This window comes from Falco naumanni, chromosome 1 (genome assembly GCF_017639655.2).
Source record: "Falco naumanni isolate bFalNau1 chromosome 1, bFalNau1.pat, whole genome shotgun sequence".
NCBI classification, from domain to species: domain Eukaryota; kingdom Metazoa; phylum Chordata; class Aves; order Falconiformes; family Falconidae; genus Falco; species Falco naumanni.
The window spans coordinates 79,011,745-79,028,421 of record NC_054054.1 but is presented as its reverse complement, the minus strand read 5'-3'; the positions used below and the strand labels follow the sequence as shown (position 1 = coordinate 79,028,421).

Sequence of the window (16,677 nt, the reverse complement as noted above, 5' to 3'; positions counted from 1 at the left end):
AGACCAAATTCAATAGTTACTCAGAACTCAAGTTATTTAGAGCTGACATAGAGACATGCCACCTTCAGTCGTGATCATGACAGGATTTCATGCATGCTGACAGAACGTAGGACATTATTGATCAATAAATGATGTCATCTGATTAAAAAGCAGCCAGAAAGCTTATCTGGCTTCTGACAAGCAAAGTCAACGTGCACATAGTTAAAATAAGCAAACATTCCTGTCTGCAAGCCTGTCATCTGGGCACAGTCCTTCAGGCACCTACTCCAGTGTGCTCTTAAGAGTGGAAGGCACTTGAATACTGAGGGGCATCTGAATCGGGGTATAAGCCTTAGAGATCATAGGAGTGTTCTACACTGAAAGCATACAGCGTAAAGTGAATGCCTTGAGAGAATACCCTCTTACCCAGAACGCTCCTATAGGCCCCATGGGAAAAATGCCGGCTCCGAGGCTGGCTACTGCCGCCCTTTTAGGCCTCAGTGTAGTCTCCACACTTAAGTTCAGCAAACATGTTACATGGCCTAAGTGGCTTAGCTATGTTCCACCTTTTACATGTTGACTTTGGAAGCCCATCAAGACCCAGATGAGCTATCAGGTGCCAGAAGTGGGTAGCATTCTTTTAAATAGTTTGGGAGACCTCTAGTGGGCCTCCTTCCTTGTTTCCTGTTGTAGCTCCCACAGCCTACCTAATGCAAAGTTGCATTGCCACATAGCTTGGGCTATGTACATGTTGTAGTTGAGAAAATAAGTGTAATTATTAACCGTGTCTTCTCTAAAGCAATGCTTATAAGTGGAAATCACACAAAAGTACAATAGGACTTGGTTCTCATGATTATTTAAAGCTACTCAATGTTGAGCAGAACAACGTTGATATGCTTAGAAGTCTGTGTTCAAATGCTTATCTTTAGGTATATTTATAAGTCCCAAGTCTCATTTTAGGATTTGAAAAATAGAAGTGGCACGATGTTTAAATTTGTGGTTCAAGTGACCAAAGAGTTCAGAGCTCCTTCTTATCTATTTGTGTCTGAGCAGTCCACACTGTATAAGCATCAACATAACTGAAGCCTCTGTGGACGTCACTCTTTTTCTTCATTGTATTTTTGAATGTAACATGGAAACGGGACCACAAATCTTCAACTTGTTTACAAATTCAATAGGAATGGACAATAAGGCTTAAATACTGAAATTTAGCGCTACCTCATTTACAAGAGCGTTTTCTGATGCAGGAAGGATTTTCTGTCCAATTCCACATGCAGCCTCTTCACCTTACATTAGGAAGATTACAAGTCATGTTTATTTGTACAAATGCCTCTTTTTCTGTTGCTCAGTGATCATGAGAGCAGAATATCGTTTGTTGCTTTCCTAAAAGACAATTAGTGTTTCTAATGTAATTTCTGTTTTCATATTTATCACTCATCCATAAAAGATTTTGTACAAACATAATATTTAATAACCATTTAGGGCTTCTTTGCACAGCTAAAAATAGCTCCATAATATCAATGTGAGCATTTAAACATCAACTCTGTTATACCACAACCAGTTCTCTACTGAACACCTTGCACAAAAGCAGACACTTGTCTGTGTGTCTGGATAAGCAGACATTTATTAGTTTTAAATTACATGCTAAGCTTTGCAAATACTTTTTTTTTCTTTAGTATGCTCTCACAAGGATTATACAGGTACAATCAGAATATATGGGAATATAAAAGTACATATCTATTAATTCCTTTTTTTCACCTATTCATAACAGGAACTGGAACAAGCTGTGGGGAGAGAAGGGAATCAATCTTCTTTTCCTAACAGTGGGTCTTAATCCTGAAAATACAGTAAATGCTTAGCTCTGAGTCTTGTGAGACATGAATTTGATAGAAGTAATTGCATTTGTGGAGCTACACATCTCCAGAAGCATCTTGCTTTGGTTGTACATCTGCCTAAAAATGGGTTTATATCTCAGCCTTTTCCTATTTTCCCCTAAAATACTGTATTCCTCACTCTATTCCTCCTCGGGAGAGAAATGCTTATCTCCTTGCATACCTTGGGGGGCGGGGGGGGGGGGGGGGGGGGGGGGGGGAAGTGTTTCTGAAGACAGCATATAGAAAAAAGGAAATAAAGAGTATGCTTCCTTGTAGAACTTGCTTGAGATATCTAAAGCCCCCTAAAGTCAGTCAAGATCTCTTGGTATCAGTTCAACTCATAAAGGGCAGTCTGTGAACACTTATGCATCCTGTCAATTCCAGCCCACTTCCAGAAGTAACCGTGGGGAATCATTGTTGTGAAGCGATGAAGGGACAAGTTAGTGGAGTGCGTGTAAACTGCCCACCTCTGTCGGTGCTGTGATGATGTTATTTTGATTTTAGTCTGGGGAATTATTTTGTTGATGTAAGTGAAGTTTATGAAGATTGTGTGATGAATGTGTATTTTAATGGTAACTCTTTAAGTTAATAAAAATCACAGTGAAAGCCTTTTCATTTCACGGATATTTATAGTTCAGGAGTACAAAGGCTATACACCATCACAGTAAGTCTCTGGTGTCCTAACAGGCCAAATTTCCATTGCCTTCTCTGGTGGCTAGGTCTCAGTAACAATAAATTCCTGTGGGATAATCCAGATAATTCAAATTTTATTCAAGTACAAGAAAAACTGCTTCAAAAAGTTCTAAATGAGGATGATGAAAAAAAACAGTCATAAAACAATGTGAAAACTTGTCAAATCAGCATGGCTATTCTACAGAGCAAAGCCTGCGTCTCAAACTATTTCAAGATGGCAATTAATGGAGAAATGTCTGTTGCAATATTTCAAATAAAAAAAATAACTGATGCACAATTCTATAAATTATATTACAAAACCTTCTGGGAAGAAAAGTCTTTGATACACCATCAAAAAGACTACATAGTGTAAACTAAGTAGTTGTGAGATGAGATATGGCATGGTGACTAATACAAGAGACAAAAGACTGAAGTGCAGTTCTCAGCAGGGAGAAAACTAGGAATACAAAGCTTTGTGTAGTTCAAAATATTTATTACAAACAGAGAAAAATGTGAACATTGTGGTAGCAAAATACAGATGAGTCTTAACAATATACAGAGAAATCTGTACTGGATGTTGGAGTCACCAGAACTCTGAGACGTATTGGGATTGCGGTCCCAAGTGAAATTCAGTATTGGCAATGCAGTGTGCACTGGCAGGATTAATCTGAACTACACATACATTAGTTTTTTATAATTATCTAACCATTCAGAATATTTCTTTAGTGTCAATACTTCTGTGGATGATTGCATGAGCAAATCCAATAAAAAGATAAAAGCATGCATAAGAAATAAAACATTCTATCTCATTCTATCTTCACTATATATGTTAAGATTAGGCCTTCCCTTAGAATGTCACGTTTTGTTTGTCCCACCTCAAATAATACGTAACAAAACCAGATGGGACTCTGAAAAGCTTAGAGATATAGAGGTATTCACATGAAGAATGTGGTAAAAATGCCTAGCAGGGAAAGGATGTGATAAGGCTATAACAGAGAAAATGAACAAGGTAGAGAAATTAAATCATTTATATTTACCTATTTTCATAATTCAAATACATATATCTACCTGATGAAACTGAATAGCAACAACATTAAAAAGAAACATAGATAGCTGGTAAGAAATACTCGGCATGAATTTCAGAGAAGACTGGACATTTATAAGGATAGGGATTACCACACATGATATTTTGTATGGGATTAACAACAAAAGCATTTTTGAAAAGAAGTAGAACCTTAATGATCACACAATATATGTATTATGATATATATGATACACAAATATGTATCTTGAATTACAGGAGCTTCCTCCCCAGGCAGTGTTATTCCATACTCATCCACTATGTGGGTTCTGGCATTTTCCTTTGAAAAGTCAGAGCCAGGATCAGAGAATCAGGATCTTTTAGGCTGGAAAAGACCCTCAAGATCATCAAGTCCAACCATTAACCTAGCATTGCCAAACCCACTACTAAACCATGTCCCTAAGTGCTGCATCTACACGTCTTCCAAATACTTCCAGGGATGGTGACTCAACCAATTCCCTGGACAGCCTGTTCCAATGCTCGATGACCCTTTTGGTGAGTAATTTTTTCCTAATATCCAATCTAAACCTCCCCTGGCACAACTTGAGGCCACTTCCTCTTGTCCTATTGCTTGTTACTTAGGAGAAGAGACCAACAGCCACCTCGCTTTCAGGTAGTTGCAGAGAGCAGTAAGGTCTCCTCTGAGTCTCCTTTTCTCCAGGCTAAACAACCACAGCTCACTCAGCCGCTCCTCGTAAGGCTTGTGGTCTAGACCCTTCAACAACTTTGCTGCTTTTCTTTGCTCAAGCACCTCCAGATGTAACACTGGTGTGACAGAGCCTAGATTTTCAAAGCTATGGGAGATGTCGGATGCTTTACCTTTCATGTACACGCTGGGAGTCATTAGGTCCATGTGTTCCAGAGGGAACTTGTCCTCAGTTCCCCAAAATACAAAGAATCCCACAAAATCTTCGGGCAATGAAGGTTAAGTTACAGTGCAATACTTCACCTATTTGATGAGAAAAACCCACAGCTTGTAACAATCAGGGTAGAAGACCTGGAAAGCAGTACATGTTATATTCATTTCCATTTAAAACTAACAACAGTGAAACCCAGGAAACAGTAGTTAATAATGGTAACAATAAGAAAAGTAACTACATAGTCTGCTTTGTGCAGTACATTTCTTCATGCTCTGTAAGGGAAGGGTTGCTATTTATGGTATGCTCCAAGTCTGCCTTTCAGAAGACAGCTCAGCTTGGCTGGACAGCTTTCAGTTGCTACTAGAAATATGTCACTTATTAGGAACAGAGGGGATGTTTATCACTGTCCCAAGGGTTACTTTGGTTGAGGCAACAAACTGGCTCAGTTATATAACGGAAAGAGCTGGTCAAAGGATAAGAAATTTATATAATGCATACTCAAGACTGCAGCAGTGCTGACTCAGTTTCCCTTCTGTGTATCTTGCACAGGCAGGGAGCGAGGACACAGCTCTTCCTATCCATCCTCACAACCACCTCAGAGCTATGGAGGCTGAAGTCACCATTAAAAAAACTCTCCCAAAACTTCTCAGCCAAGAGAAAAAGATGTGTCCGTCCTACAGCTTCTTTTGCCCTCATGGCATTTAGTTTGCATTCAGTCTTGTTACCCAGACCCACCGTCTAGTTCGCAGTCTTGTTACGCAGCCCCACTGTGCTGCAACGGTTCAAACTCTCTCCCAAGCTAACTAGAAATGCCAGTTCTAGCTGAGAGGCTCAAACACAGCACCGTCTTAACGGATGCTGAACACCGTCTGTCTGTTTAGTCCTCACCAGCGCTAACGGTGGGACAGTCTTTGCCATAAATTCAGTTCTGATTTCTGGTGAAACCACAAAAAGAAACCCCAACCCTGTCTAGCTGTGGACACCACCTCACTGAGCGCTGCACAGCACTTCAGCAAGAGGCACAGCTACAGACCGCTCAGCCTGTTCCAATCTGTTTGTGTAAATGCTGGACGTCGCATTTCAGCATGGCCAAAACAGCAAGTATGCCACCAGAAAAAACCCTGCATCCAGGGTCTTCTTAAATCCCCCTCCCCACGTTTTAGTTCCCAATAGCAAGGGCATGCTTCAGATGACATGTCTCACTAACCATCGCCTTTCCTAGCACGACCCCAGTTACCATAATAACACCCCAGCGAACTAACACCAGTAAGTCAGCGCAATGCCTCAGCTTGACCACCGAACCCATAAACCAGCCCCGGACTGTGGCCCCCTACCAGCCGAGGATGGGGGGAGGGGGGGGTGAGCCCCCTCTGTGAGGCAGCCCGGGGTGGTGGTGGGGTGAGCCCCCTTCGTGAGGCAGGCCGGGGCCGGGGGGTGGGTGAGCCCCCTTCGTGAGGCGCCCCCTTCGTGAGGCGCCCCCTTCGTGAGGCGCCCCCTTCGTGAGGCGCCCCCTTCGTGAGGCGCCCCCTTCGTGAGGCGCCCCCTTCGTGAGGCGCCCCCTTCGTGAGGCGCCCCCTTCGTGAGGCAGCCGGGGGCCGGGCCGGCGGTACGCGGGCTGCCCCTGCCCCCCGCGGGGCCGCCCACCGCCGCCCCGGCACCTGTTGCGCCGCCATTTGGCCATGAGTGAGGGGGCAGCGGCGGAGGCCGCCCCGCTCGCCTCCTTCTTCCCCACCAGCAACTTCCCGGGGCCTAAACGGCCGCCCCAGGTGCCGCCCTCACCCTGAGGGGACGGCGGGCGGGAGCCGCGAAACGCGGCCGGAGCTGGCAGCGCGGCCGCCGAGTTGAGGGCGAGGAAGGTGTTTGTGGGAGCGCGGCCCGCCCCCCGCCCGCCCCCCGCCGGGTGCCGGCTGACAGGTGCGCGCTCCTCCGCGGCAGCAGCGGCCCCGCTCGCCCCCGCCTCTGCCGGCCCCTCTGCGTGCCCCGCGCCCTCACCAGCCCGGCTCCTCCGGCCCCCGCCCGGCACGGCCCCGGATTGTTTAGTCCTTGGGAAGCTGGTCTGGGTCCAGATTTTGCTTTGATCCTTTTTTTTTTTTTTTTTTTTTTTTAAAAAAAAAAGAGAGAAAAAAAGAGCCAAAGAAAAACAAAACCTGGAGACACAGACAAGGGTTCTAGGAAAAAGTTTTGGATGGGATTATGTGGAAACTACCCTCCAATTCTCTGCTGCCAGAGCAGGCTCAGTGCTGCCTTCTCCCCAGCGGCGCAGCCCGCGCCGGGCGCTGCTGAGAGACGCCCGGGCCTCGGTGCCGCGCCGCCAGCTCCTGCAGTGCCGGAGCCCCTCGCCCCGCCGGCCCAATGCTCCTCCTCGGGCTGCTCCTGCTGACATCTGCCCTGGCCGGCCGGAGGCAGGGGGCCGCCGCCGAGTCCGACCTCAGCAGCAAGTTCGCCTTCTCCGGCGCCAAGGAGCAGAACGGTAAGGGCAGCAGCTGCCGCCGCGCAGCCCGGGGCAGGGGCAGGGCGGGGGCGGCCGGCCGGCGCGGAGCGGAGCGGAGCTCTCCCGCCTGCGGAGCTGCTGGGCCCCGCGGGGGGAGCTCCGTGGCCGGGCCGCGGTGAGCGGGGCTCGGCAGCCGGGTGCTCGCCCGCCGCCTACCAGGGGAGCGCTGTGGGTAAAAGGGCAGCGGGCGGGCGGGCAGCCCAGCGCCGGCCCGCAGCCTCCCTCTGCGGCCGGGGGTGCGAAACGTCCCACCACCCCCACCCAAAAAAAAAAGAAAAAGAAAAAGGAAAAAAAAAAAAAAAAGCAGCAACGACCCTCGCACCTTTGTACCCTAAATGCTTTTCTGTCGGGGGTGGGGGTGTGTGTGTGGGTTTTTCTGTCTGTGCGTGAATGAGAGGTGTTTTGTACGGGCTGGAAACGAGGTAATCCTGCATAGGAAATGAGAATTACATTCAACTTTCATGTGTACCTGAAATGTTTAGAAAACTCTCAAATGCGAGTTCCCTTGGGCTGGGGCTGCGCAGAGCTGGAGAAAGGCTCCTTTCATACAGTGAGGGCAGCTCCGGGGTGTGTAATTTGCTTAGCCTCTGAACTCCATATGATTTACATTATTCAGATTTTTAAGCGCCTTTCCTCTTGATCTGCTATTATGAAGTCATTTTAAAGAATATTTTACAAACTGAAACATTATATACTGCATGAAACCACACTTAGCGTAGAATATCTAAAATTAAGGCTGTTAACATACATTGATGGAAACCCTGGTGCTTAACATATGGGGGTGTGTGTGTCTGTGTGTTGAAAAACTTTGTACTTCACATGTCAGCTAGAGCAAGCTTTCTCCCTGGGCACAAACCAACACAAAAGGCCAAGCTGGGAGCTCTCAAAGCTCTCTGAACTGTAATCAAATAAAGCAGAAATTCAGATTTGAGGCTAATTCAATTCTCTCAACTTTGAACTTGGGACTCCCCAGGTAAAATTATTCTACCTCATGTCTTCTAACAGAAAGTAAAGTTTCAGAGACCTTTGCAAGTGCTCTGTGAGTGGGTAGAATATGCAGTGCACTAGTGAATTTAGCAGGGGAAGATTAATACTGCTGTGGCCTGCTAATGTGATGATATATGGCACCTGCGGACTGCCAGAGCTGCTGATCAAAGAGCAGCATGGGGATCAATCTCTAATCAGAGCAACTGTGAAGGGCCAGAGGAGAGCGATCAAAAGACTCAGAGTCCCGGCTATTCTGACAGGAAACCAATCAGACTTTGTGCACAGTACAGGAAATTATTTGCTCTGTGTGAGAAAAGAAATCACTCACTTTCTACCCCTTCCCAGCTTACCCGGTGTTTAGAGGCTTTAGGGCACCAGTTTGTGACAAAGTGGACTTGGCACTAATATACAAAGTCTCGTGCTCTTATGCTGCCTTCTATTAAATTTGTGTGGTGTGCATATGAAGCATATCGACACAGAGAGAATTATCATTGCTTTGCTTTGTCAGGACTAGAAAGTAACCTGCTATGCTGTCAGTTTGCCCTAAGACGTTTGTTACAGGATAATGCAGCTGGGCCCTGAAAGGCCTCCAGGGTCCAACAAGGGGAACACAGGAGTGTAAAAGGTAGATCATGCAGCATGGAAGCAAAACTGATGTAAATAGGTGTAAGTATATGTGACAACACAAGCTAGATTCTGTTCACATGTATCAGAAAAGCAGCTGCCTTAGGTCAGGCTTCAACTGGTTTGCAATGCAATTTGGCATGCTCCAAAATACAGTCACTACATCTTAGAACAAAAGCAAAGCCAGGAGTAGGTTGTTTTGGTTTTTTTTATAAATGTGCCCTCAAACTGTATTTTGTGGTAGTTTACACTTAGCAGACCAGGTTCTTCTTGTAGCTTACTTGAAGTTTGCTTTCTGGTTGTTCAATTGCAAAACCTATTTTAAAAATTAGCACAAGTTTAGGTACAGCTAAGTACCAACCCCTGACTTTCCTTAACTGATTTTAATTATTTGGGGGATCAGTAACACTGGTCAAACCAGTTCTTACTTGATTTAATTAGAGTGATTTTTACACTCTGCTGCAATCTAAAGATTGTATAGCTTTTAGCTAGAGGCAGGTTAAAACTCCCTGGAGTATGCGAATGAGATATTGCTGTTCACATGCCAAATAATCTCTGGTCAGGAGAAAGGGAGATTTTTCACTCACGCAGTCTACAAATAAAAATTCTGTCCTCTACTTGTAAACCTGCTAAATGGCCAAGAAGTTTTGCAGTAGAATGGATTACAGTGTTACTCAGCTGCGCACGTGGGTGCTGTAGCTTATTGCTTCAAGGTGATACTGAAGATGTCTATGACCAGTTATTAAATCAGTGGGACTACTTGTGTTACAAAGGGTAAGCATGTGCTTAAATATTTATTTTTTCATAATTGGTATTTATTTATTAGCTAAATTACTATCAACTTCAAAATTACAATTTGATTAGATTTATTTACTAAATGTAGACATAAGGCTCTTGTTTCTGCTGCATAGTGAATGTCATTTTGGGTGGCAATTTCCTAGTGTAAATATGTCATTGTAATTATAAATTAAATATTCTTAGAACACACTATTTTGCTGCTCCCTCCTAGGAATTCAGTGTGATGGTTGTTGTGGGGCCAGTGTAGCTCCATTTGAAACCACTTAAAACTACCTCCTTGTTTTTATTGGCCTTCTGTTATAGTCAGATTTTCCTTAAGAACAGGTTGTATTTGTAACTCTGCTTGACAGTAAGGGGTTTTATGTGATTTCCTTGAAAAAATCGTATTTGTCTTTAATGTTTATATTTTATTCAACTGAGTAAATATTCATCTTGAGGATCAAAGAAGTTTATGCAACAATTTTCTGGAAGCTGAAGTAGCAGTAAATGGTGCATGTGGTGATGGCTCCCATTCATCTGTATGGACTTCATTTCCCCAATTCTTTGTCATATTGAAAAACAGATTATGCTTTGAAGGTTTTTATGTACTTAGGTGGCTTTATCAGTTCTCTTATGGCTGTCTGATGTATTTATTACCATTTTTCCATATTGAAGAGTCACAAAAAATTGATCGCTCCCTTTCTTTTGAGGAATAAAACTGAATCTCTTGCCATATTGAATTTGATCACTTGGGTGGTTTGCTTATTCCTTCTTTTGCTTATAGTTCTTGCTACTTTTCCATCTGCTTTTGACTACTGTCTTTATACAGTACCTTCATCCTATTTCTGTAGTTTCAGCAATGTCTGAGGGAGCTATTGGTGGACTGAGTAATGTGAATGACTTAATTCTAATGACTTAACTCTGGTGGTCTGACCGCACCTGCCTATGTGATATTATTGGTTTAATCTAGGTTTTATTCTCCTGCCATCTCATGTTGTAATCTGAGGCTGTTTTAGGACAATGTGATAAACATTTCATGTAATTTTCCTAAGCTATCTAGCTGTTACGATTTCTATGAGAAATATGAAGATGTCTTTACAGAAAGTAATGTAAAAACTACTACTGGGTGGCATAAACGATGAAGTGTATAGCATATGTGACATGTACATTTAAAATGTAGTAACGAATGACTTCAGAAGGCCAAGAAACTGAGGTCAGTTAGCAACTCGCCATGACTAACTAGTCATTAACTTTCCTGGGGTCAGTTTCAAGTGTGAATGAACAGCAATTAATAGAGTTGCTGAGGTAAGTCTTAGAAAACCAAAGCACTTAATTGATTTCTGTCAATCCTGCAGCAAAGGTAACGTACTGGTGATGATCTGTCTTCTGTCAGTTCTTAATTTATTTTGACTTGTTGTTTTTGTCTTCCTCCACACGAATAGAAAATCTTAATAATCAGTTTCACTAATTGATCACTTCATAATGTATTTCTTAAACCTCCTGAAACGGACAAGGTTTATGTCACTTTCAGAACAAAACCAAAATCAAACAGGAGCCCTTGAGCTGAGTTTGAGGCTCATCTATCTCAGGCCATCCTTGGGAAAAGCTGGTGGATGCAGCTGGAACTGAGCAAGTATCTGAAGTGCCAGAGGGAGCTTCTCTCATCACCTTGGTGTGTGCATGGCCTCACAGGCTTCCTCACCACCACCTAGAGGATTCCCCAGTTTGTGTATCTTCAAAGGGAGTTTCCAGCCTATCCAGGGATGGGGACAGCATTGCAACATAGAGTTTCTGATTAAGTTCATTTAACTCTGGCTGAACACCTGAAAGAAGGTGTGGATGTCCAAGTGATGCAGCAATCGAATCCTTGCAGATAGGAACGTCAATGCTTTTGCCTGAGTGCAGTCATTTGACTGCAAAATGATCTCTTATAAATGAACATACTTTAAAGCAGTGGGAATTGGTGCCACCTCTACTGTCTCTTCTTGAATTGATGAGTGCCAGTACAGTCTGTTGACTACTTCTTGGTAGCAGAAATTTTCTTCATTTTGAGAAGATAAGGAATTATAAAATACAGGCACGTGTCATCTAAAGGGAAACTTGATAGCGATGCAATTTTTCTCAAGTTTATTCTATTTCTGTTTAGTCAAGACTTGTTTTGAAATGTTTTAAAGCCCTTTTCCTGGAGAGTGAAGAATTACACCACATCCTCTTTTGACTTTAAGCAAAAGATCGTGGCAAATTAGAGAAGTTCTTTAACACTGCATTAATTTTTTTTTTTTTTTTTTTTTTTTTTTTTTTTGTTTAGAAGAAAGTTTTAAAAACTGGGGTTTTTTTTTGCCTTCGTAGTTGACTTCTGGTATATTGTCTGCTACTCAGCAGAGTGCTGTTTTGGACTTTGCCTTTGTCCTGCTACTTCTCTCAGTTTCTTCTATTAGGTAAAAGTAAAGGGTTTTAAAAGTACAGACTATTTGCTATGAGTCCCAAATATGTAGTCATTCCAGCCTTCCTGTATCTTTGTTAAGTATCTTGAATGGAATTTAAAGAAGAAACATGTAAAATCTTATTTTTGCAGAAACTGGTTATCATCATGTTCATACCGTAAAGCTTGATGTCATGTTGTTTGAGGGTTTTTAGTTTGTCTTTGTCAGGTACAGAGTTTTATGGTGGAGAGGAAACACAGGACATACCTTGAGACACTGACACCTATACTACCAAAGGGCTTATGCTGAACTTTGTCTGCACATAAACATCATGTCTTTTATTTATTATAACTTTATCCAAACCCTTGAAATCTACTTATTACATAGTCAACATGTAATAGCAAAGTACTGGTTTGCATCCTACAGCAGTGGTTGCGCATTATAGCGGAGTGGTTTTGGGGGTTTTTATTGCTGTTGGGTAGCTGCTGCTTTTGGTTTTTGCTGTCTGGCAGTTCCTGATTACTAGAAGGAGGATGCACTGTGCAAGCCCACTTCCCTTAGCTGGAAATGAGCCTTTTCAGTTTCTTTATAGATAGCTCTTCACTTTATCAGAGAGCCATGCCTTTGCTTTTTAGTCACAAAGCACATGCCATGGAAAATACACTTCCTGGTGCATAAGCATCTTAGGAATTGGCTTGTAATTAAGTGGTATTTTAACAGGAACCTGTGGCACTTGGAAAGTTACAAAACAGAAAATGATTAAAGCTAACACATAGAAATGCAGTTATTTTAGTAGCACTTGGGTATCTGTGTGAGTGCTTAGTTTGTTCTCAGTGTTTATTTTTTATTTATTATTAATTTCTGAGAAATTAATTGTACGCTAAAACTTACTCAGTCCTGTCATTCCCTTTTGGGGGAAGCTTTTGCAGCTTGTGTTTTAATGTGAAATGCTTTTTTTCAGGTAGGTGAGTGAAAATTCATAATGTGCCATCATGAAGCTAAAATATAAACTTATGTTTTCTAGAGGCTTTGTTAAATTTTAGGATGTTATTATAAGTTGGCAGCACCAGGAAAATGTATTCGTGGCTCCATTCATAGACATCTTAGCCTTTAGGTTCATCTGTCTTCTCATCTGCTCTTGACAGTCTTCTGTTGAGCTTTCATAAACATATCCCCAATGTTACATTGTGTTCTTTGTGTTTAAATTCACGATTCCACATGATTCTAAGCAGTTTTGCTTTATGTGAAGGTGCCCCATCTAAAAAAGCATGTGTATGTGTACAGGAGCACCTCTACACATTTTCATATCAGAATCAGTTTCTACAGAAGCTGGTTGGCTGGGTAAGGCAAGGTAGGACTCGACCCTCATGGAGAAAGTCTTATACACAGAGAGTATAAGAACTATTAAAAAATTAATGTAATTTAAGAGAGAGAGCCCAGCTAATTCTTTGGTCTCCTGCAGGCTTTCTGCATTAGGGTTAGCAAGGGATGTCTGTCTTCTGGGTTTCATTAGTTTTATTCCAAATACCCCATCTTTGTTAAGCATGCCCACAGTTTTGGACTTTGACATAAATCTTGCGTTGACATGACTGTACGTTTACACTGGGTTTGTAGGCTGCTTGGCTTCTTGTCACTGTGGATTCCATTGAAATCCTGCAAGTGTTGCCACCCCTTAACCCACGTCAGTGTGCTTTTACCTTCTCTGACTAGTCAATCAAGTGAGTTGACTGCAACTCAAGTTGAAAGAACTCATCAGCTGTTTAGTTAAGTCTCTTCGAGCCACTAGATTATTATTCCCCTGTGTGGCTGTTCTCATTCAAACTGGGCTAATTTTGGGACTATGAAGGTTAAATCTGCAGTGAAGATGTTCACAGTGGTAGTTGCTACTTTTTTCCCTTTTTTTTTCTTTCTTTTTTTTTTTTTTTTCCTTACTGCCATTTTCATATGCAGGTGTTTGGGAATGGGGAAAAAGAATATGAATTAACCTCCCATGTACTGCAGTCCGGCATGATACAGGCAGAAGCAGCATTTGCACATGAAATAAGAAAATGTTCAAAGGTTATTTACAATGTAGTGGCATCCTTTTATAGTAGTGGGAATGGGAGAGTTGAAGGGAGTAACCAGTAACACCTTTTTTCAGTGGCAACGTGCCTTTTTGTGAATTAATCCTCATGAATTATTCATTAATCTTGCACTTTATGGTAAATTCATTCAGGGTATCGTTATAAACACAGATGTTTTAAGGAGATTCTTCTAGGGCAAAGAGCACCTCTGTTTCTCTGCTTCCTGAAGGCCCCAAACACAAATTTCTCCTTGAGTTTGTTAAAGCTGATTATTAGCTGTACTAAAATAGAATGCAGGCGTGGCTCAGTTTGATCACCGTTGTACTGACTTCATTGCATGAAGGGCAAGGTACGTACGGGTTCTGAATAAAGCCAGGGGAAGGGCATGGTGGCAGCAGGGAGGTCGAGGCTTTCCTCTGGTCGTGCACCGTGCCAGGACTGGCTGGAAGCAGAAATCTTTGTTTTGAATTTTTTAGTACTGTTTTCTAGATGAACAATGGCATTAGTTGGCTAGCTATCCTTTTACATTCCTTGTGATACTACAGTTCTACTAAAGGAAAGTGAGGGAGGTCTTCCAAACTTTCAGCAAAAGTCTGGCGTAGCCGGTGATAACTTTGAGTGCTGGATTTAAACTCCCTTATCACCCTTTTGTGGCTTTTCTTGAAATGTTAAATCTGTCTGCCTTGGAAAAAGCAAAGAATGTCTTGGGAAAAGGAAACAAAGCTGCTTGTGTTTCCTGTACATTTAATTCCTTTTTGCATTGCTTCTGCTGTAATATTCTTATTATAAATTGGCAATAAATTTTGTGAGAAGGTGGGGGGGGGCAGGAGGTTAGGTGATGAAGTTAATTAGGGAATTGGTCCTGTAATGTGATAAATGGCCTTCATACTAGGTTCAGGCAGTAAAAGGTAAGGGAGTGGTACCCTTTTTGTAGTTTTGATATTCTACATCTTTAAACCGTTACTCAGTTGCATATCAGCAAAGTTGTAATTTTCTGTGAAGGAGAAGTCCAGATGTAAAATACCAGGGAGTGTCATATTTGAAGAGTGGTTCACGCTGGAAAAATGGTTTTGGAGATGCTCTTAGCACACCTTCCCTGTCAATCCACACCTGTTAATGTCTTTATGCAACTTTTAAAGAATCATTTATTTAAAAGCATGTGAAGGGGGAAAATTACTTTGCTGGAAGACGTACTGATTTGTGAAATAATGCATAATAATTGCTTGTTTTAATTGCTGTCTTTAGCTATAGTCATTTCCACAAAATTCACTTGTCCAGTCCTATATTAAACTGTTATTTGGGGAGCTGTGTTGGATGAACCATTGCATGGTAGCAACTAGAATATCTAGGAAGTTTGATTTTTTTTTTTTTTTTAATTATTCCCGCCCCCCTCAGTATACTTTATTGTGTAACCAACTGACTGCCTTCACCCTTGTTCAAAACAGTCAGAGGCATGAGTCCTAGGGGCTCCACGTTCCTCCTCAGATTGACAGGAAACCAGCACTCATTTTATACAATAGTTAAACATTAAAAAAGACATATGGCACAGGAAATTCTTTTGCTGTGTGTGAAGGTATGGCATTTCCAAACTGAAAGTGTTGTTCTGACTATTTCACCGGTAGTGGTGAGTTATATGAGGCCACTTCCATCTGCAGAAAGTCTGTTTCACTTGCTTGTGGTTCTGGGGCTCGTTCAAATGCTCTAAAACAAAATAAAAGGAATGGATGTAATAACTTCTTTATGGAAAAGTCATAAAAAGCTACAGGGCCGTGTAAACAAATTGGGTCATTTACAAGATGTTTAAGTGATGGATATTCAGTCCAAATTCAAAGGTGTGGATTAGGTTTTACAGTCATCTTGACTGAATTTTGCCCTCAACAAGACTTTCTTTTTCTGCCAGGAATGCCTTTGACACTACAGATGACAAATTCTCAGAAACTGTTTTCAAACATTTCAGTGCATTCAGGCTAAAGCTGAGAAACAGGAGAACAATTTGGTAGTATAATTTGATCTTTTTTTAGGTGAACGAGGGGCTTTCTTGATCCGCACGGTTACACTGTAAAGCCGTAGTGGAACTTTGTGGTGTTCATGGGGAAAATAAACTAAAAGATTTTCCCTTCTGGATGCAAACATGCCTGAACTAATTACAAAGCAACCGTTTTGGCTCTCTGCTCTGTTCGTATAAACAGGTTTGCACAGAACAGCAGCGACTGTGATCCAAGTTAAACTGCACTAGTCACAGAAACTTATGTCTCATCTAACTGAAGCATTGAACGTTGTATCTGTGGTGCATCAACTCACAAGACCCTTGTGACTCATTTAATCATTTTTCGGAGAGTACTGAGAAAGTGGAGTGGAAAAGAGGATAACATACATTTACAGATTAAAAAATATTCTGCAGAGTTTATGTGCTTCAATGTAAATGTAAGCTTATGTATGGAAAATGTTCTTACGTTCGGGGAAGGGATTGGTGTTAGCTACTATGGGGTGCTTTCCTTCTCATGGGATACAGTTGCTCAGCTCTGCTACCAATGCAACTTCAACTGCCTTTCATAATTCTCCATGCACTAAAATCTGCAGACCTTTTCAGAACAAAAAAAACTTTACTCAGTGCAAGTTTGGAGTTAGTTGTAATTAACTGTACATGGGTGAGACTACCTGTTTGTATGTAGAGCGCTACGTAATGAGCTGTTGGCTTATCTTTTGGGTGCTTGGTACTGTGCCTGTGAAGACAGTAGTTGTTACTTGGGAAGCATATCTGTGTGATTGATTATACAATATTTGAACAAGTCCATCAGAAAGTGAATAAATGTTTGTAAAACAAATTGTAAAAGTGTTGATTGTAA

At 42.1% G+C, this 16,677-nt stretch overlaps 1 protein-coding gene across 1 annotated transcript in view; it reads left to right on the top strand.

Annotated features, from left to right (window-relative positions):
* Positions 1–6,367: 6,367 nt before the first annotated feature.
* Positions 6,368–16,677, top strand: part of PDGFC (platelet derived growth factor C) — a 135,812-nt gene continuing 125,502 nt past the window's right edge. The window contains exon 1 of the mRNA XM_040600886.1: positions 6,368–6,936. Coding sequence (XP_040456820.1) covers positions 6,819–6,936 — 118 coding nt within the window. The 5' untranslated portion in view covers positions 6,368–6,818. The remainder of the gene's footprint in view (positions 6,937–16,677) is intronic.